General features: G+C 44.9%; 1 protein-coding gene across 2 annotated transcripts in view; it reads left to right on the forward strand.

The window, feature by feature from the left end:
• LOC138749682 (myocardial zonula adherens protein-like) overlaps window positions 1-20,964 on the forward strand; it is a 65,777-nt gene extending 44,813 nt beyond the window's left edge. For both annotated transcript variants that reach the window (XM_069911416.1, XM_069911415.1), the window contains exons 8-13: window positions 1,000-1,128; window positions 5,068-5,162; window positions 7,731-7,836; window positions 10,723-10,806; window positions 13,162-13,262; window positions 17,058-20,964. In XM_069911416.1, the coding sequence (XP_069767517.1) occupies window positions 1,000-1,128; window positions 5,068-5,162; window positions 7,731-7,836; window positions 10,723-10,806; window positions 13,162-13,262; window positions 17,058-17,142 (600 nt within the window). In that variant the 3' untranslated portion in view covers window positions 17,143-20,964. The remainder of the gene's footprint in view (window positions 1-999; window positions 1,129-5,067; window positions 5,163-7,730; window positions 7,837-10,722; window positions 10,807-13,161; window positions 13,263-17,057) is intronic.
• The last annotated feature ends 247 nt before the right edge of the window (window positions 20,965-21,211 follow it).

Here is a 21,211-nt window from a genome sequence, read left to right on the forward strand (position 1 = left end):
AGGGAAAGGTTGGAATGTTTCTGAACTCGAAAGGAGGAATTCCAGGTGAGGACTCAGATGATTCAGTGGCAGGACCAGATGTTTTGGAACAACTTTCTGTACTTGCCACCATATTGGCAAATATGGGCGGCATGGTCAGCACATCCTGCACTGTCTGTAATGAGTTTGTATGTTCTCCCCGTGTCTGTGTGCATTTTTCCTGGGGGCTCCTGTTTCCTCCTACCATTCAAAACGTACTGGAGGTTGTAGGTCAACTGGGTGTAATTTGGTGGTGCATGCTCGTGGGCCAAAATGGCCTGTTACCGTGTTATATGTCTAAATTAAAAACTCCAGAGTAACATTACTAATGATCCTTCAACCAGCCTCTTATTTTGATGGAGATTTTAACTGCTTCAACATATGGGCATTTTGTGTTCGAGAGAAGTAAAATGATTTGGATTATTCATCCGATGCAAATTGCCACAGTTTAAGGTAAATTAGGTTAGTTAAATTCAAACCTCTAAAACAGGTGCATTGACATCACTGCCTTGACACCAGGTGCATTGACATCCCTGCCATGACACCAGGTGCATTGATGTCACTGCCGTGACATCAGGTGCATTGACATCAGGTGCATTGACATCACTGCCTTGACGCCAGGTGCATTGACGTCACTGCCTTGACGCCAGGTGCATTGACGTCACTGCCTTGACGCCAAGTGCATTGACGTCACTGCCTTGACGCCGGGTGCATTGACGTCACTGCCGTGACGCCGGGTGTGATGACGTCACTGCCTTGATGCCGGGTGCATTGACGTCACTGCCATGGCGCCGGGTACATTGACGTCACTCCCTTGACGCCAGGTGCATTGACGTCACTGCCGTGACACCAGGTGCATTGACGTCACGGCAGTGACACCATGAAAGACGGTTAAAGAGTTAAGGGGAGTTTCTTGTGTTTATTCTGTGAACTCTGTGCTGGGCCTAGAAATGATTACCATATCCTTTTTTTGTATTGAAGGCACGAATAAACCAGGCTCTCCAAGAGCTGAAAGAAGCCAACCAGAAGATCTTGGAAGCAGAGCAGAAGATTGCGGAGAGAGACCAGAGGATTCAGGAAATGGACCAGTTCATCGCTAGGATGCTGGAGGTATGACAAAGTTTGGACATTCTGCTCCAGTCATTGTGAAGAGTGGACTTCATTGCCTTGTGCTGGTCCTGGCATCAGGCACGGTCCAAGGAGACACGGCCTTGATGATCTGCTTGATCCTCAGAGCAGAAAGCTGCAACCTTCACGAGGTCTTCCTCTCTTGCAGTAACTCCAGACCCTTCAGGTGGTTTGAGGGGGGGGGGGGTTGCCCATTTGGTTTGGGTGATGTCCGTGGTACCAAAGTGCATCTGGGAACCAGGTCATTTCGGGCCAGGGTTACGTGGCACAGATCTGCCAATCTGCACGTGAAGAAACACAGTGTCTTCCAAGAAACACTGTGGGGTGGCGTGGTTAGCGCAACGCCATTATGGCGCCAGTGACCTGGGTTCGAATCTGGCACTGCCTGTAAAGAGTTTGAATATTCTCCCTGTGTCTGCGTGGGTGGTCAAAACCTACCAGGGGTTGTAGCTCAATTGAGTGGAATTGGGCAGCAAGGGCTTGTGGGCCGGAAGGGCCTGTTATCGTGCTTTATGTCTAAATTTAAAAAGAAAAAAAAAATGTAAAAAGTAAAACTGGTGATTGGCTGCTTTCAAATTCCAGTGTGTGAATTTTCCCAGCAACGTTAACACATTCGAAGGGACCCATGTAGATAGAACCACCCGTTGGAGCTCTCCCTGCAGTGAACATCATTGAAGATGCAGAGGAGTTCGTTACTTCACAACTGAAGCAAGTCATTTCACCACTGAGTCAAATTTCTAAATTTCTGGAAACTCTCCAGCAAAACAAATACTAACATCCGATTGCAGAAGTTCAGGGCCCTTAATTACATTTGATTAAACCCTCTCCCCAACTCAAATTTGCTAGCACCCCTGCACAATCTCACTTTGAGACCAATGCTCCATTATATGTGAAGGTGGGCTGCACAGTTAGCGTAGTGGTTAGAGTGCCGCTGTTACAGCGCCAGTGACCCAGGTTAGAATCTGGCGCTGTCTGTAAGGAGTTTGTACACTCTCCCCGTTTCTGCATGGGTTTCCTCCGGGTGCTCCAGTTTCCTCCCACTCTTCAAAACATACTGGGGATTTTAAGTTCATTGGCATTTTTGGGTGGCATGGATTGAAGGGGCCTGTTACTGCTGTATGTCTAAATTTAAATATATGTATCCTTAGTCTGTCATTTACATAACAGGCGGCCATTCAGCCCCTTAGGTTGAGGGTGGCTTCCAGCTAATGCAATACATTTTGTGTATTGCATTCAACCACAGCGTCTTCAAACTTCCCTGTTTATCTGTGTCCAGCTAATACGTGGACAGGAATTTTTGATCATAATGACTGGAACTCTCCATCACCCCCAGTAAAAAAAAAATACACAGAACTCTAATGGAGGAGTAAAACACGAGAGTCTGCAGACACTTGTGGTTGAAGTAAAAACACAACGCTGGAGAAACTCTGCTGGTCAAACAGTGTCCTTTATTTAGCCAAGATAAAGATACAGAACCAACGTTTCAGGCTCCAAAAGTGAATTCTAGTGAAAGCATTATAACTGAGATCCTTTGTGTTATATAACTCTGAGTAACATCACCAATTGAACTCAAGGCTCTGTCTGCTCTCCAGGTGGATGGTGAAAGGCACTGTTTTGGAGAATAGGAGAGTACGTGGTGATTGGTGAATGTTTATCTCTCAACCAGCATAACTACAAGGAACTGTCACATCTTTGCTGTCTGTACGGAGTTCATGCATTCTCCCCGAGTCTCTGTGGGTTTTACCCGGGTGCTGCAGTGGGTAGATTATGAGAAGGTGCTCTGTGATTAGTAAGGGATTGCTTAAGGTGGTATGTGGGTGGAAAGAAAAAGTTTGAATTGCACCTAATTGACTCGTTATGTGCACGATTTCAGAACTCCAAAGGAAATGACAATTTTTCTCAAGCAAAATATTTCAGTAACAATTGGGTCTGGAGCAGTGATTCTCAACCTTCCCTTCCCTCTCAAATACCACCTTAAGCAATCCATTACTAATCACAGAGCACCAATGGCAGAGGGATTACTTAAAATGGTATGTGAGTGGAAAGAAAAAGGTTGAGAATCACTGGTGTAGAAGGTTGTTGTCAGTTACAATAGGATATCAAAAGGATGCAGTATGAGGTTGATGGTGTTCAATCTGGATAAGGATGAAGTAATGCATTTTGTAAGGTCAAATGAAGGCAGAGTACGTTGTTAATGGCAGCATTCATAACAGAGAGATCTTGGGGTTCAGGTCCATGGATTGGTTTAGGTTGCCACGCAGGTGGATTCAATAGTTAAGAAGGCTTCTGGTCTGCTGGTTTGCATTCTTCAGGGGACTGAGTTTCGGAGCTGTGAGGGTAAAGTTGCAGCTCTATAAAATCCTGGTTAAACCAGACATGGAATATCACATTGAGTTCAGGTCACCTCATTGTAGGAAAGATGTCGATGTTTTAGAGGGGATGCAGATGAGTAAAGAAGGATGAGAGGAGGTTTAACAGAAGAATATGAGGGGCATAGTTTGGGGCGACAATAGCCAATATCAGAGGACATTGGTTTAAGGTGAGTGGAGAAAGGTTTAGGGGAGATGTCAGGTAGGTTTTTTTTCACACAGAGGGGTGGGGGCTGGGAATGCATCGCTGGGGTAGTGGTGAAGGCTGGTACCATGGGGACATTCAAACGTTTTTTAGACAGGGACGTGGATGCAAGAAAAATAGAGGTTGGGAAGGTTTAGATTGTTGTGGAGTAGGGTTATATAGGTCAGCACAACATTGTGGGCTGAAGGGTCTGTGATTTGATGGAGTGTTCTGGGAACATTTTTGTAGCAAGTTTTGTTGCTATCACGTCACCTCAGCCAAAAAGACCCCACATTTATAAACGGTTCTGAAACAAATGATTCCCTTTGAAACATATACCTATTTTGCAAGGCCCTTTGGGAGGGGAGAACATGGGGCTCATCTGAATCGGAGGAAATTAGCCTGCAGGATGGTAGGATCTGCCCGGGAGTTGTTTGACTTTCACTGAGAAGCCAGCTTCTCTGGGTTACATTCAGAAAGCGTGGAACTCCACTTGGTCAGACTCCCTGGAAACGATCTTCTACTTGTTCTGACACAAGGGGTGGCTTCCAGAGTGACTGATGTCCACTGCCCCAGCCAGTCCTAGCTAGGTCACGATACAAAGAAGAGCAGGAGTTAAAGTAGCCCAGGCCTCTTGCAGGGTAGGATGTGGATGAAGCATGTGAGGGGAATGGTTTCTGCTGCATGCTCCCAACCACACTTCCTGCCCGAAACTTGCAGCCAGAAGATGCGTGTGGATACGTGTGTCCAAGAATCAACTGACCAGCTGAGGCAGTGGATTTGCAGACCAGTCTATTAAACATGGATTTCAGGTGGCCAGAATACCTGACTGTGAAGTCGCCTATTCTACCCCAATATGGCTGTCGGTGGCCACCTGAAAGTGGAGAACCTGGCCAGAAGGAGCACTTGCATAACCCTCCTCCTGTAGGTATAATCTCCAGCAGTGGGATTACGGCCACAGTCCACAGGAGCTGGCGTTTGCTCGGTCACGGCTTTCCTACAGCAGGCACACTCAGGTGACAGAAAGCATCTTCTCCACGGCCACCTGAATGTCCCAGCTGTACTCCCCCAGCCGCATCTGCGGGCCCATTATCTGCGTCTGAGCACCTGAAAGCGGCTAATGACTCCAACAGGTAAGGTAGGAAACTAAACTCCTCACTGCCACGGTCAAGAGAGCAGATCCCCGTTTATCTGCTGGTTCACTGACTTCAGGTTTAAAGGGAGCTCAATTAACTATTTCAAAAACTAAGCAACCAGCTACCTGATCCAAAATGTGGCAATGTTTGGCGTGCTTCGAAGATTGTTGACTCTATTTGGATTAAAGAGCGTTAATGAAGACATTTGACCAGTGTTCATCTCTTGCCACAGGAGCGTCACCTCTTACAGCAGAGGTTACAGGAACAAGAGGAACAGCTCCGGCAGCTCAGACAGAGAGATGAACCAGATGCTCGGAGCAATGAGAGGTGCAGATAAATCAGATTCAGCCTTGCATTGTTCACAGATGTGCAATGGATTTTTGTAATTTGATTAGAATTGTTCTCATTTTCACGAAAGACTGCTTATTTACTATCATAATTTTATAAACAGTTCTGAATTAATTAATTCCCAGTACATTGCTTTAAATCTCTCTCTCTCTCTTTCTCGCCAAAGTCCTTGATGTTCACTCACATTTCTGGACTACATTTATACTGTTGAAACTTGCATACAACACTTACCTCATTGTTTTCGTAAAAACACGAAGCTGGAGAAACTCAGCAGTGTCCTTTATGTAGCAGAGATAAAGATACTTAACCAATGTTTTGGGCATGATCCCTTCATCGAAGTGTGGACAAAATGGCGGCAGGAACCCGGTTCAGGCGCCCTCCTGCATTTTGCTTAGACCTTGATGAAGGGTCAGCCCAAAACGTTGATTCTGTATCTTTATCTTTGCTTTATAAAGGACACTGTTTGACCTGCTGAGTTTCTCCAGCGTCGTGTTTTTACTTCAACCATGGTGTCTGTAGACTTTTGTGTTTTACTTTTCTCACTTACCTCATCTTTTATTGTTTATAACATTACATCATAGAATAATGAAGAATGGCTCTGATTGGCCACAGGGTTGCCACACAATACTTTGGTTCTTGAGTGATGGATTTTAATTCTCTCTGTTGCCCCATTAGAACACACATTATAGCATTTCTTCTTATGCCCTTAAGCCATTCCACACAGCTCACAACCTATAAATACTTCTAAGTGGAGTCACTGTTGTTAGGAGCAAGTGAGGGAGCCAAGATGCATTGGACGGGATGTGAAAACCAGCAATGTTTGTGGTTGTGTTTACTGGGCATGGGTTGTGGCCAGGATCAGGGTGGTATACTATTCAAATGTTTCCTTCTCCTTAAGCAAGTACAATGGGATTCGGATGAGAAGTGTGGGATGGTAGGATAGGGCTGACGGTGGGGAAGTGTGGGGCTGATGGTGGGGAAGGGTAGGTCATGGTACTGGAGGATGGGAATGACGGTGGGGAAGGATGGGGCTGATGGGTTGGGCTGACGGTGGGGGAAGGTGGGCTGATGGTGGGGAAAGGTAGGACATGGTGCAGGAGGATGGGGCTGACAGCGGGGAAGGGTGGGGCTGATGGTGGGGGAGGGTGGGCTGATGGTGGGGGTAGGTCATGGTACTGGAGGATGGGACTGACGGTGGGGAAGGCTGGGGCTGATGGGTTGGGCTAATGGGAAGGGTGGGGCTGACGAGGCTGATGGGTTGGGCTGACGGTGGGGGAGGGTGGGGCTGATGGTGCGGGAGGATGGGGCTGACGGTGGGGGAGGGTGGGGCTGATGGTGCGGGAGGATGGGGCTGACGGTGGGGGAGGGTGGGGCTGACGATGGGGAAGGATAGGACATGGTGCAGGAGGATGAAGCTGACAGTGGGGAAGGGTGGGGGTCATGACTGTATTTCAGTCTAATTTGTAAAAATGGTCACAATGGAACAGAGTAGAAAAACTGCAGATGCTGGAACTTTGAGGAAACAATGAGCTGCTGGAACAACTCAGTGGGGCATGCAGCACCCGTGGGGAAAAATGGCCAGTCAACATTCCCGGTCCCTCTCAGTGAACCATCCTGGTTGGAAATGTCGACCAGTTCTACCCATGGTTGCTGCCTGACTGACTGACTTCCCCTGGCACATCATTGTTTCCTCAGAATTTGGAACAGTTCGTTGACAATTAGTGACAAAGCGAGATGGGGAAGCATCTCTGGGAAGGTCCAGTGATTCGCAACCTTTTATTTCCCCACTCAAAGTATTCTCTTACTAACCACAGAGTACCGATGGGATATCTCCCTTGTTACTCAGATAAATACAAAACATAGTCAGGATAATGGCAGAGTGTTTGAACATACAGTTCAAATCATGACTGTGGAATAAAGCATTTTATTTCAAATGGTTCAAATAATATTCCAGTGGGCATCAGAAAGATAATTATACAATCTCATCTCTACTTGGGAGTGTATTTCTGGTCGAGGAGTTATGAATTCATTCCCTCCTTCCCTCTCTCTCCCCCCCCCCCACTCTCCCTTCCTTTGCTCCTTTCCTTCTTCCCATCCCTCTCCTCCTTTCCCTTCCTTTTTTCCTCCCTCTCCTTTCCCTTCCCTCCATTTCCACCCTCCCTTCCCTTCTCCTCCATTACCTTCCTCCCTCACCCTTTCTCTTTCTCCTTTTCTCTCTTTTAATTCATTTCTTTTTGTGTCTGCCCTTTCTCTCTTGCTGGGGTAAACAGTTTGTATCTCTCGCCAAGAAACGAAACTCTCCAAGGAATATTAAGCCCTCCCAGGGGAATACAGACCCACTGGGGCCCCCTGCACCTTGCTCCAGTTATTTAATTGGAATTTCGCCTATTGACTTTGGAGATTGGTAATCAATCATATTCCATTTCACGAGGCACTCCAGTAACGGGGAGGAATGTGGGGGCAGAGCAGCGGCAGTCAGATTTATGGTCTTGTGGAAACCTCTGCATCATTTGACACAAGTTCTGTTGATTTTCCCGGCTGTGTCAGGTCCCAGAGAGTGGAGGAAGAAACTGCTGGTCTGCGGGAAAGAATTCAACACCTGGACAACATGGTTCAGTGTCAGCAGAGGAAGGTCAAACGCATGATTGAAGAGGTGGGAGAAAGGCAACTGTTCGTCGGTTTGAAGAATTGTTGCATCACTTATCTTTTTCAAGCTCAATGATGTTGTAAAGTGTGCATTAATAATACAGTACTCTTTCCCCCGTGCTCTTTGGAAATAATTTAAACCTCAACCAAGGGCTTTGAACCTTTTACATTTGCTTTCATTTAATGTTTGTTAGAAGAAATACAGAGTATTGAGCCCATTTTAATTTTGTCGAGCAGCATGGATGGGGTCCTCAATGATCTGAGAAACTTTGTTTTATTAAACATGTTGGCGCTATTACATCCACTTAGAAAGATTGGCTTCTGTGCTGCTTGATTGAAAACAAATAACGGCTTCAACCATGCAATGGTGCAAACATTGAAGAGCTTTAACAGGGCAGTTTTTTTTCGACATTTCTCTACTGTTGATTTGCCAACGAATGATGAGTTGACCTGGTTTGGGACCGGCACTGTGAACAACCAGCCAGCAGGGGGAGCCAAGAGCCTGCGCCTCAGTGGGACAGAACGCTTGCTTATGCTCAGATGGAGCCAAAGGCTGGGGTCCAATGCAGGAGAAACTGGTGTGCTAAATCGTAGGCCCAATGGAGAAATGCTGTAGGGGCTCGACCGGTCTCGCAGCATCCAGAGGAGGTAAAGATATATAACCAATGTTACGGACCTGAGCCCTTCCTCAAGGCATGAGCAAAAATGGACTTATCACACCTTGAGGAAAGGCTCAGGCCCGAAACGTCGGTTATATATCTTTACCTCCTCTGGGTGCTGCGAGACCGGCCAAGTCCCTCCAGCATTTCATGCCACTTTTGTCAAGTCACCAGAATTCTAAGTTACTGGCAGGCTTATATAGGGACAGGATATCTCTGCTATTTGACTGCACTCTAGGAAGCGGTGGTGAGCTACCCATTTTGAACCACTGCAGTGCCTCTTGCCTTTGTCCTTCCTCAGTATTAATTGGGGGTTTGGCGTGGGTACATTGAAATACTAGGTGCATTTTCAATTCAGAATGGTCTGCTGTTTGTCAACAGGACTTGCTGTACTGTAATCCCATGTTATCTGTTCTTGGGAGGAGATATGCTAGGTTTGGGATGTACCATCAAACATGTCTTGAGTGGCTTATCTACATCAGAGAGACTGGGAGATTGCTTCACTGAGCACCTTCGCTCTCTGCATCAGTGATGGGGATCTCCCAGTGGCCACCCAATTCCACTCCCCACTCCCATGTTGACATGTCTGTCCATGGCGTCATGTTCTATCCCAAGTGCCAGGTTCAGTAAGTTCACAGAGAGTAAAGTCTAGACACAAGGGTTTGCAATCAAGCGCAACTTTTATTAACACAACAATTAATAAAGAGAGTGGGAAAATCATAGTGGGAATAACGTACAAATAAAAGAACATTGGAAAATACATGCACAATTTATAAAGGAGTGTTGGAAATACCTAGCGGGAAACAAATAGGGGAGAACGTTAAACGGTACACAATTACTAAGTCAGGTATTCACACACAATAAGCAGAGGTTCTACACACTCTCCCAGACCCCTGATCACTGGTGGCTCGAGTACCCGCAGGGGTGTACACGTGCTCTCGGATGCTTGATTGTTGAGAGCAGTGACTCTACTGCCAGTGTTGATCTATAGCAGTATCGTGGCTCAGTTTCAGTGCAGTGGGCACCTTTCACATGGCCCTTCCAAGGGCTGTCTGCAGTAGCGACCTGACATGGAGCAGTGTCCGGGGCTATCACCATGAGGCAGAGAGAATGAATGTCCTCTGTGCTGGGCTCCAGCCAATAAAGACGTTAGGTGATTTGAATTAGCCAATGGCAAGGTGTGCATGAGCTTGTGGCTGGAGCCCAATCTTAACTGGCACTCCACCAGCAAACTGTAACTTTATCTGCAACTTGTAACCTTGAGTGAAACAAAAAGTACATCACGTACTGAGGGGTGATGTGACTTCTGATGCGTTTCAGACAGGGAGGTCACGTCTCCTCCACATTACAACCACCACCCGCAAATTGGAGGAACAACCCTTGATTTACTGTCTGGGCACTCTCCAACCGGATGGCCTTAATATTGGCTTCTGGTATCTGCCAGCCTTCTCTCCATTCTCCCTCCCTCCCTTTCCCTCTGTCTCCATTCCTTCAGCTCTCCATCCCCTTCGCTCTCCATTCACAGAGCCACCTCCCCTCCCCCTGCTCCCCTCCCTCCCTTATCCACCTATTACCTCCTGCTTGTGGGACTGTGCTCCTCCCCACCACATTCTGCTCATCCCTTGATGAAGGGCTCAAGCCTGAACCATCAGTTATGAATCTTTACCTTAGCTACATAAAGGACATTGTTTGACCTGCTGAGTTTACTTTAACCGCAGAATCTGCAGATTTTTGTGATTTATTTCTTTAAACATGTCTTGGGATTGCATTAGTGTGGCACAGGTTGAAGGGAATGATTGATGAGGAGGATGCATGGAGAACAAGTCAAATGTAGATTTGGAAAGCCTAGATTTCCCCTCCAGCCCAATCTGAAGGGTGTCATTCTTTCTGCCCCTGGCTATGCCCACTCATTGCAGGTATCGCTGGCCAACAAGTAGCTTTACATTGGCGGAAAAGTGACCAACGAATTAACAGAGAAAGGTTGGAGTTGAGGTTCCATTCGTTGCCCGCAGGGAAAGTGAGGACATTTATTTGAATGAAGAATGGAGATGATATAATGTGGAACTCCTGAGCAACCACAGATCAAATATTATGTTTTACGAGCAGTGGCATTGTAAACATGAACTCGACTTGTTCCTGATATCCCAACTTCCCACCTCGTGATAATATTGCTCACGTTAATGCTGACTGTCCTACTGTATCTTATATTTTTTTTTTGTTCTTGAACTCTACAGATTGAAATTCTTAGAAGTAAAATCCAACACAAAGATGCAATTATTGAGGACAACGTGGAAAGGATTTCTTTCTTGGAAGCTGAGGTAAGGTCTTAATGTTCATATTTCAAGAAAATAATTCTCCTTTCACAGGTACCTGTGTTACCACGCCAGACTTCAGCTGCCACTTACCTTGCCTTCAACCCTCCCCCCCCCCCCCACCCCCCCCAAAGTTAGGTTATTTTTAACTAACAACTGAAGTTATGAAAGTGTTTTTTCCCCTCCTCAACATAGCTCTTTGCTTTCCTTGTGAGACACTCAGAACAGTATCCCAGAAGCTGGTGTTTAAATACTGCAGCATCCTGGGAATTGGGAACTGGAGGAAGAACTCCAAATGGAGTCATTAGCCCCTTTTCCACTGGCATCCCAGTTAATTGGCGTGCAGTGTCCCGGGATAGGAAGCCCTTTGTGCTGTTTCCACTGGGCCACCCTTAAACGGGACACTAATGGCTTTTCCACTGAATCCACATCCTTGGGGATCGGAGTGTTCTTCCTTCAACTGGAAACGGGTAACTTTCTGCTGTCCCCTTTCCCACTGGTTTTATCAGCACGCCGGCGCCAGGAATATGAGTAGAGGTAGATAGTTGATCCCCGACGTGAAATGACATCATTTGACGTCAGCACTCAGACAATGTTCCTTTTCCACTGGACCCTGTCCCAATAAATTTCCAGTTAATTCCTGGGACAGGGTGCCAGTGGAAAAGGTGGTATTGAATTAAGGATGGGAGGCTCAATCAAAGTTCTCTTCTCCGCTGGACACCATTCACATGTGTGACAATAGCAATCTGCCATAATAAATCCTTTGTAGTTCTACAAACAGATAAAGAATGGATGTTGAGCTGAATAAGAGATGGAAAATTGAGGGAAAAAAGCTTGAGATTTATTTATTAATGATACAACATGGTAGAAGTCAATTCTGGCCTTTGAAACTTGTGCCTGCCCAATTAACCTACTTAGCCCAAAAGTGTTTGGAAGGTGGGAGGAAACCAGACCACCGGGGAAAGCCCACATGGGAAAACATTACAGTGCCAGATTCGAACCTGGGTCACTGGTGCTGTAATGCTGTTATTTTAATCGCTACACTAATTGTGTTGATTTAAGGAAGGCCAATGGAGAAATGGAGAGTTTTGGGGGGGAGTTTATTCCAGAGCGTGTAGTCTAAGTAACTGAAAGCATGACCACAAGAAGTTGTTCATTGGAAGTGGGGACCAGGAGATCTCTGAGGTCATGAAGGAATTTGATGTGAGCCGGAATATCTTTATTGGGATTGTAGGGTGGAATGGGATGAAGCAAGATTGGGGGGCTGTGGATAGGAAGCGTGGACTGTGGCACCCGGGAGATAGTTTTCTCCCACTCCTGAGAAGTCCGTGAACACCTGGCTGGCTCAAGCATCATCGAGTTAATGATTGGGGCCAGGCTACTGAACAACAGGCCACACCAATTCTTTCAAGAGCTAAGGAAGAAAACGTATGCAAATATTCAGAAAGCAAAGCACAATTAGCGCAACGCTATAACAGTGCCAGTGACCCTGGTTTGAATCTGGAAGGAGTTTGTATGCTCCCCCCACCCCCACCCCACCATGATGGTGTAGATTTCCTCCAGGTGCTCTGGTTTCCTCCAACATTCCAAAGACGTATGGGGTTAATTGATCACAAGGGTGTAATTGGGTGGTGTGGGCTTGTGGGTGTAAAGGGCTTGTTACCAGGCTGTATCACTAAATTACATTTTAAAAGCGGAATGCAAGAAAACACTTATGGTTTTCCCATTCCTCAGAGCTTGGTCTAGATTTCACTTGCATCTTCATTGCTGAGGATGGAATAAAAAAAATAAAGAACACCTTTCAGGTTATAATTTACACTAGTGGGTTTAATCTTTCCATCGCTGAGCTGCTCCTTTGAAGACCAGATGTATTTTCTGCTTGGGCATCTAGAAAGCCCAAAAGGCCACAACAGAAACCGAACTGGGTCCTGGACCATTAGAATGGTCCGAGAGTCATAGAGATGCAACATGGAAACAGGTTCTTTGACCCACTCAGATTGTCTCCACCACTACGCCCTTATTTTACACAAATTCTACCTGAACCTAATTGATTCCCAGCCATAACCTGCCCAAGTTCTACTGCTCACCATTTTTGAGAGGAAACCCAGGCATTTACAAGGAGGACGGGCAGCGCTGGAGGTCAGGGTCAAACCCTGTAGCGCTGTGCCACCGTGTGATCAGTTGATCCCAGTCTCCAGGAAGTACATTACATGTCGACTAAAGGATCTCCTTAGCCAAGATAAGTATGCTGCAACGATTCTCAGTTGAATATGGGGATCACAAGTTATCTGAAACCGATCTCTGCTGATCAAAGTTTCAATGGCAAGTCAGTGATGTAATACTGGTGCATTTCATCTGTAGAATAAAGAGCTGCAAGACAAATTGGACTACATGATGTCACTACCGAATGGACCGAGACTGGTGCAGACCAGGGAACAAGCTGTGTCTTGTGATATTTCCAGGTAACCGATAATTGTGTCCACCTCGTCCTCTGGAACCGCAGGGAAAGTCAGAGCCAGTTTAAAACGATATAAATTGACGGCACAGACTTTTACCCACTGTCGGGAGGGGAGAGCGCAGGTTGGGGATGAGATGGGATTGGGGTGGAGGGTGAGAAAAGGCAGCTTGCTCTATCGTAAGCTGAGTTGGAAATGGGGTCCCGAGATAACCAGGCGACAACTCCCTTGCATGCCTCTCCTTCTAGCACCTGCACAATGACAGCCATGAACTGCTGGTCCCTGCTTCAGGGAAGGAAAGAAAGACCGGGTGTTCTAGTTGTTTTTAGTGACTGAAATGTCATGGTTGGGGGGGAGGGGGGGGGGGGGAATGTAGCAGATCAGAGGTCCCAGAAAAGCACAAGATCCGCTGGAATCTACAAGCAAATCACGAGAGGCTGGAGGGACTAGGTGGGTCAGGCAGCAGTCATGGAGGGAAATGGTTCAATTGGGGCCCCTTTTTTTCAGACCAGATATTCTCCTTGGTCGGGGATACCACAGAGCACCACAGCCCTTTTTAGAAATGAGTGTCGTGGAATCTTTTAAATTACCTTCTGGAGGGGATGATCATGGAGGGTTTCACTGGAGAATCAACCCAGGAATTTTGTGCTGAAATCTCAGGGTGGGATGAAACGACAACCGTGACGGTGTTCTGCCCACCATCTAACGCTGCAAATAGCCAAAATGTTGAAAGTGCCAAGCAACAGAAAGATGCATATTTTGAAACATAGCAGAATATCATGCAAAAGAAGCCTGTTTGCTTGCGGGTAGCTTTTGGAAAATGGCCATCCAACAGATTGAGCTTGCCTGTTGGTTCCTCATTATCTTTTCCATTATGTATCTAATTTCCCTTTGAAAGTTAACATTGAATCTTCTTTCACCATCCACTGTATTCCGGATCGGAACAATTCCGTGTGAGGAATGAAATGGTTCTCTTTGCCAATCATCTAGAATCTGTCTCCTCATATCACTAAACCTCCTGCCACTGAAATTAGATTCTTCGATCAAAACACTTCATAATTCTCAGCGTCCAGTCAATCTCCCCTCACCTTTCCCTGCTCTGAGAATTCCAACCTCTCCACATCATTTAAACCTCCTGCCCCCCCTCCCCCCCACACCATTTACTATTCCTAATACATTTTTTTGGCAGCTTTTCCTGCCCTTGAAATCCCCGATTCCCAGAACTGGGCAACAGTGCTCGCGATAACCAGGGAGTTTGGAAAAGTTAACAGAATATTCTTGTCACTCTGCACTTATGTAGAAAATGAGCAAATTAACTGAATGAATTAGCCCATGAGAAGGCTGTAAGTATGAAATGTTAACAGGAGGAAGGCAACCAAGAGAATGTGGAAATCAGCCAATAAATGTGGTGTATTTTTCTAAAGCAAAGCAGCAGAGTTTGTGGGTTCCAATGCTCTCGTCTGCAGGTTCTTCATGCAAGGTGTTTGTCGTGGAGCAATGCACAAAAGTGCCGGAAAAGCATCCATAGAAAGTTAAAGGCAGTTGATGTCTCAGGCCTGAGCTCACCTTCGGTACTTCTAACTCCTGACGGAGGGCTCAGGTGACTGCCCTTCACTTCCTCTGGAGAATGCGTCACCTGCTGAGATTCACCTGCTCTTTTATGTGCTGCACTCGGCCCCAGCATGTGCAGATGCTGTTCTTTACCTGTACTTGTCTTAATTTTTACTGCATTATCATGGCTTTCCCACTGGATACAACTGGAATGGCTTTATAGGTTGCCCGCATGGCAGAGACCTGGGATACTACAAGTTGAAATGACTCTGCTCCCCTCAACCCCAAGATGCTGCTGTCTAGTCTTGAACCCATTGCAAAATGGCTGTGGCCTTGCACAGGTCTATCTCTGACTGGGGCCTGACTGTTAGTGATTCTTTGCCTAGGTGGGATACCGTTGTGGATTTCCCAATGACATGAGGAGCGAGGGGTGGGTGGATAACAGTTAGGTTTATAACACTTTTCTTTGACATCTTTTGAAACAAGAATCAATAGGAATGGTCTTCTGCCCTCCATAAGACACCGATAACACTGGGCAACAATTTTGTTTCCCCAAAAGATTTTCTTCCTGAAAAAAAAATTGGGGATAGACAACTTCAAGCTGAACACAAAGATAATTTCAGATTTGCTGAATCACGTAGGAAGTTGGAGAAACATTAAATTAACTTGTATTGAATTTCACCAGTTTAATCACATAACGATGCTCGACCCATTGCAATAATTCAACTGACCTCAAAATGTTTTGCCGCTGATTTTCATTTGTACTCCGCATCTGATTCCAGTTGCCCTGATACCGCTTTCCCATGGTGCAAAGTCCGGTGAAACATTTCTCCCTGTCTGTCACTGACGGCACCAAGATCAGCAGGGAAGATGTCCAAGTGCGAACGGAAAAGATGAATTTTCAATAACGTTGCATTTCATGGTTTTGTATATTTGAAGTGGACATAAAATAGGAAAGGAAATCATATCTAAAAATTGAATGTGATAGGAAAATTTTAAGCTTATGTTCATGGTCAGCAGGACAAAATCCAGCAGCAATAGAAATTCACCCAAAACAAATGGTTACTTAAACAAAAGTTACTTTTAATTTTCTTTAAACATAAAAGCAGGATTAAACTTTAACTTATTACTATTAACAACAACCCCCCCTTCTACTTCTAAGTGCACATGTATGTAATGTGTATGTGTGTAAGTTCAGAAAAGTTCTTTGATTCACAGTCCAATCTCACTTCTCACTCCTTCAAGTTCAGGCAATTCTTATACTGTGGACAGAATTTAACATTTATGAATTTTCACCAGACTTTGGTGCTTAAAGGTAATTGGTTACCGCTCAGAAAGGTTCTTGTTTGTTTCAGAGAGAGATATGTTGCTCGTTGGACACACAAACTGATTCCCTCTGATCAACCACTTCAGTGTCTTGACGAAGAAACTTGCCCCATCAGGGTTTTCCAAATAATAGCCTCTTTTTCTGCAGGTCCTTTTGTTTCCCTTATTTCAGGTGGAACATTCTAGCCAGCTGTTTCCTCTTGTATAGACCATAAGGGTTTTCCACAGTCTGAACTCAGAACTCACAACCCGTCTTCAAAATGGGGTTTCCACAAGCTGCCAGCTTGCCATGATGTCACACTCTCATACAAAGAAAGCTTGTTTGGTCTCTCTCTCTCTCTGCTTGCAAAACCACATGTCCTTCTTAGAACAGCAAACTGCAACCAGAAAGATTGTGGCACCAGATCCAAACTTCTGAGCCCATTTATCCGTTGCTTTCAAAACAATAATCCATTTACACCTGCTTTTGAAATTCTTTAGCAAAGCAGTCTCCTTGTTTTATTGTCTTTGCAAAGGCTTTTGGCACCTGCATGACTCACTCTCAGCAAAGCTCCTGCATTTTAAAAGAGGTCTGTTTTGTGAAGTGCTTGTGACCTACACTAAAACCCCCCACAATCTATCTCCTTCAAAAACATATCTATATACAATATAAAATATGATATAATCTGTCACAACACTCAAATCATTGTTGTCCTCCTAAACTCTCCTCCCAATGATATGCCTGCTGCAGTTTTACCATCTCACTTCCTCTGACGGGTGGATTGCTGCTCCCTTTAACCATGTTCCTGCAATTATTGACCCAAGGCCCCGTGGGCTAGTCCTGGGTTGGGACACCTCCATGTTTGCCTGAGTCCCACACCTCCAGTTAAGGTTGTGCTTCTTTCAAACTTGGCTGAAGACTAAAGACTTTATTTTCTGCAACAGGGTTACGACAGTGACGAACCGCCAAAAGGCATCCACCCCTTACATGAGGCTGATGGAATTAAGTCTGCAGAGAGAGATATCCTGACCTTCCCATTCTTTGGACAACCAACAGCAGAACTTCAGCTAGTTTGACGCGAGCTGGTGCTGCTGAGAAATGGTTTGGTATGAAGGTGATTCTTTATTCCAAAAGTGCAATAACATTTAAGGTGAAGAGCAACATTTCTCTGCACCAATCCATGCACAGCAGACATTTTGGGTGGTGCATGAGATCATCGATGGACATTATTTATTATTATTCTTATTTTGTATTACAACTTATCTGCTTGTTATTTTGGTTTCAGAATGGAAGCTTTTTAAATCTAAGGTGATACAGAAATGCCAATTATTAAAGGGGTTTTACAGAATTATTCTTGAGAGGATGTTGTTGCATTGACAAATAATGTCAGTTACTGTTCTATATGCCACTGCCTGATATTTAACCTTTGGAGCTAAATGTGGTGCCAATGTAATTCCTGTTCCCTCACCTTGTAACTCACTGCTAATTGAAGAAGTGAAATGATGCTCTGGCGCACGTGCTCGGTTTCGCGGAGTTGGTTAAAAATTGGCAACGCTACTGTTGAATGGGATGTGAAGGGTAATATTCTACAGGAAGTAGGGATGTCCCACTTAGAGGAGGGGAAGTTTTATTTTTCTCTCTGGTATGTGAGGCTTTGGAACTCTCTTCCCCAAAGCCCAGTGGAAGCGAGGATAAGTCAGAGAGGAAAGTTTACTAGCAGTAGGCAGGGATGGGAACTCAAGGTTACAATCAGAGAAGTCGTTATCTTGAACAGGCTCAATTTTTTTTTAAATTAAAAAAAAATTTAAACACACAGCCCATTTTGGCCCATGAGTCCGTGCCACCCAACTTGTACCCTATTAACCTATACCCCGGTATGATTTGAGTGGTGGGAGGAAACTGGAGCCCCCGGGGTAAACCCACATAGACATGGAGAAAGCATACAGACAGTGTGGGATTCAGATCCTGGATCCCGATCCCGGGTGCTGTAACAGCGTTTTGCTAACCGCTGCACTTCTCCTGATATGTAGGCTTGTGCTTTTTTCTGTAATGAGGTTCCAATCAACAATCTGCTGTCACCTAGCTGTTTTTTTGAAAAGTAAAAGCTGGAAACCCCTTTCAGACGCTTGCCTACATTTTGCTCGTACCTTAATGAAGGGCACAGGCCCAAAACGTTAGTTATGTATCTTTGTCTTTGCTAGATGAATTACCTGCTGAGTTTCTTCAGCTTTGTGTTTTTGCTATAAACCGCTGATTTGTTTTTAAAGTTAAGAGAGTGAAAATAAGTGGGTGTGTTGACGTGATGCAAGACTGACTTCAAATTCATCACCGTGGAAGTAACTTGGTTAGGCCCCTGAAACATGGTCAGCCAGATATGGAGCTCATTTGGTTCTTAGTGATAAGGACATTGGGGAGGACAGGAGGGCAGCAAAGAAATGAAAGCAAGATCTATCTCTGATCCCACAATGAAGCTGAGAGATCTTCCTGTCTGTTTAACCAAGGCCTGTTTGAAAGGGAATTGTTAGACAGTCGGTTTCTGGCTGAAATATTTATTTAAGCAGCTTCAATGAAAGAAGATGCAAAGTGCTCACATGGAATACTTTTTTAGCTTTGGGCGCATCGAAATGTTGCGGACGTAACTTTGTTCAGAAAGTCGGAAAACTTCAGGCACTGTGGCTGAGACGAATGTAGCTCAAATGCTCTAAAAGGGAAGATGTGAACAGCTGAAATCTGGGTTAAGTTAAAATGCAGTGTGGCTTGGGGCAGCTTTTGGAATTTGCATTGAGGTACATGGTGGTGTCCAGTCCAGCCAGTTATTGGGTCACCTGGGGTTTAACTGGTCTACCAATAGTGCTACCTTAAAAAGCCATCAGCAATTTGAACTTAAAAGTAGATTACCTTTATTTGTTTAATCAAAGTCAATTTAGTTCCTTTCACTCAGAACCTCCAAAAGCATTCTCTGATCAACATGATCAATGCTGTAATGGTGGTAGCCAAAACAGGAAGATCTGATCAAACCTGTTTATTGTAGTGATACTGTTTGGCAGGTAAGGATTCCCTAACACTGCCACAGTTCCTGAATGTCCACCTGAGATGGAAAATGATGTTGAAAATCTGAAGCAAAAACAAAGGGCTGGAAACACTCATCAGATCAGATATCATTTGGGAAGAGAGAAACCCTGTTTCTGGTCAATGATCATTCATCGCTCCTTGGACAAGTTGGGTCAAACCCATTTTAGGTTGTAAAGAAAGGGGAGGGGTATTTCCAATGGGGGCAGACCAAAGAGGATTGAATGACACAAAAGGTGGTGGTGCTTGCTGAGAAAGGGTTGTTCAAGTTTATTGTAGTGTACGTCTACAACCAGACCAAACAATGCTTCTCTGGACTTTGTTGCACACACCTAGTGAGGGCTGGTTAATTACAATCAATCTGCCTGGAGGAAGTGTGAATGGAGGGAGAATGAGTACAGTAGCTGGAGATTCTCAGCATATCCGACAGCATCCGTGGAGAGAGAAAGCCTGGTTATCTGAAATTTTTGCCTTCACTGTTAAGTCTTGAGTTATTCAAGTGCATCAGTCCCGCGGCATGGCTGTTGTCTGAATAGTAAGCCTGCCAGGAAGAGATGTAGGAAGGAAACTAACTTAACCCGGAGAGGAAAGTGCAACCGATAAGTCATAGCTACGTCTTCACCAATTAAAAGGCAATAATTGGTGACTGTGGGGGGGGGGGGGGGGATCTGTTGCCCCTTTCCTGATGCTGAAATAGAATCAGCTTCAAGAACTGCCTGAGAAGGAAGCAGGAACTCTCACAACATTTAACAAGCATCAGTCGGAACACTCAAACCACCAAGGGATAATAATATACAGGCCAAGAGATGGTGGATGGAATTTGTACAGATGGGCCAAAGGGCCCTTTACTATCCTGTATGACTCTCTGATCCATCCAGAAGGACTGAGCATTTTTCCATCAATGCCACACTTGATTTCTCAGTGGAGATCGCATCATTTAAAACAAACATGGAGCATCAATTTTAAAAAAAAATGTTATAGTGAAAGTTCAAAAGGAACAACTGGTCAAAGTCGATGTTTCACACTTCAGATATAGCCAGAGGGATTTCTTCATGTAAGACATAACTGTTTCCTTTTATATAAGCGTGGCATCACTGGTGTAAGAAATCAGATCCTGTGTGTGTTATTCCAGCTTGCTGACTGACGTCACGTTGCACATAGTCATACTGCAAATTCTACAGCTGTAGAGCTGGTAATGAAAATAAGGAAATCTTTTCCACCCTGCACATTGTTACATTTAGTGAAAACAGGTGGGCACGCGGTTAATGAATGCTGGAAATCTCAACACATTTACATGTGTGTAGAGATGCAGAAACTTCCCACCAAATTCCTGATGGCATTTGCACTAATTAGGCAGAGAGAGCAGGTGCACGTTGAAGATTCCCACCAAATTGCTAATAAATCTGCACTAATTACCAGTTAAAGTGAAGATAGATCCATTTAAAGCCGCAGCAGGAGTTGGCTGGAGATTTCTTGGGAGAGTTTCAAACTTGCTTTGGGCTCAACCTTCCAAATCACGTATGTCCATATTAACAAGTCGACGGTTACTGTTGCCTGGTTTGTGATGGTCACATCGTATGTTCAAATGTCTAGAGTTTGTAAATATTTGTTTTCAACAGCTTGCAACAATTTATGCTTTAAAGACCAAAGATACAACCTGATCTATATAAAAAAGCTATTATTTTTTAAAATGTTATTAACATTTTACTGTTAATGGTTCCTAATGTCAAAATGCTGTTTTAATGTATTAAATATAATAAATGGACAATTGAATACCTCCTCCCATGGTTGTCATTTTTTTTGTCCAAGATTTAGGAGTAACGGTACATCATTCCCTGAAGGTAGAAGTGAATAAGGTGGTGAAGAAGGCTTTTAGTATGCTGGCCTTTATCAATCATTGCATGGAATATAGGAGTTGGGAGGTGATGTTGAGATTCTATAAGACGTTGGTGCGGCCTAATTTGGAGTTCTGTGTGCAGTTCTGGTCGCCTAATTATAGGAAAGATATAAACAGAGTGGAGAGAGTGCA

Source organism: Narcine bancroftii, chromosome 14, assembly GCF_036971445.1.
Source record: "Narcine bancroftii isolate sNarBan1 chromosome 14, sNarBan1.hap1, whole genome shotgun sequence".
NCBI classification, from domain to species: domain Eukaryota; kingdom Metazoa; phylum Chordata; class Chondrichthyes; order Torpediniformes; family Narcinidae; genus Narcine; species Narcine bancroftii.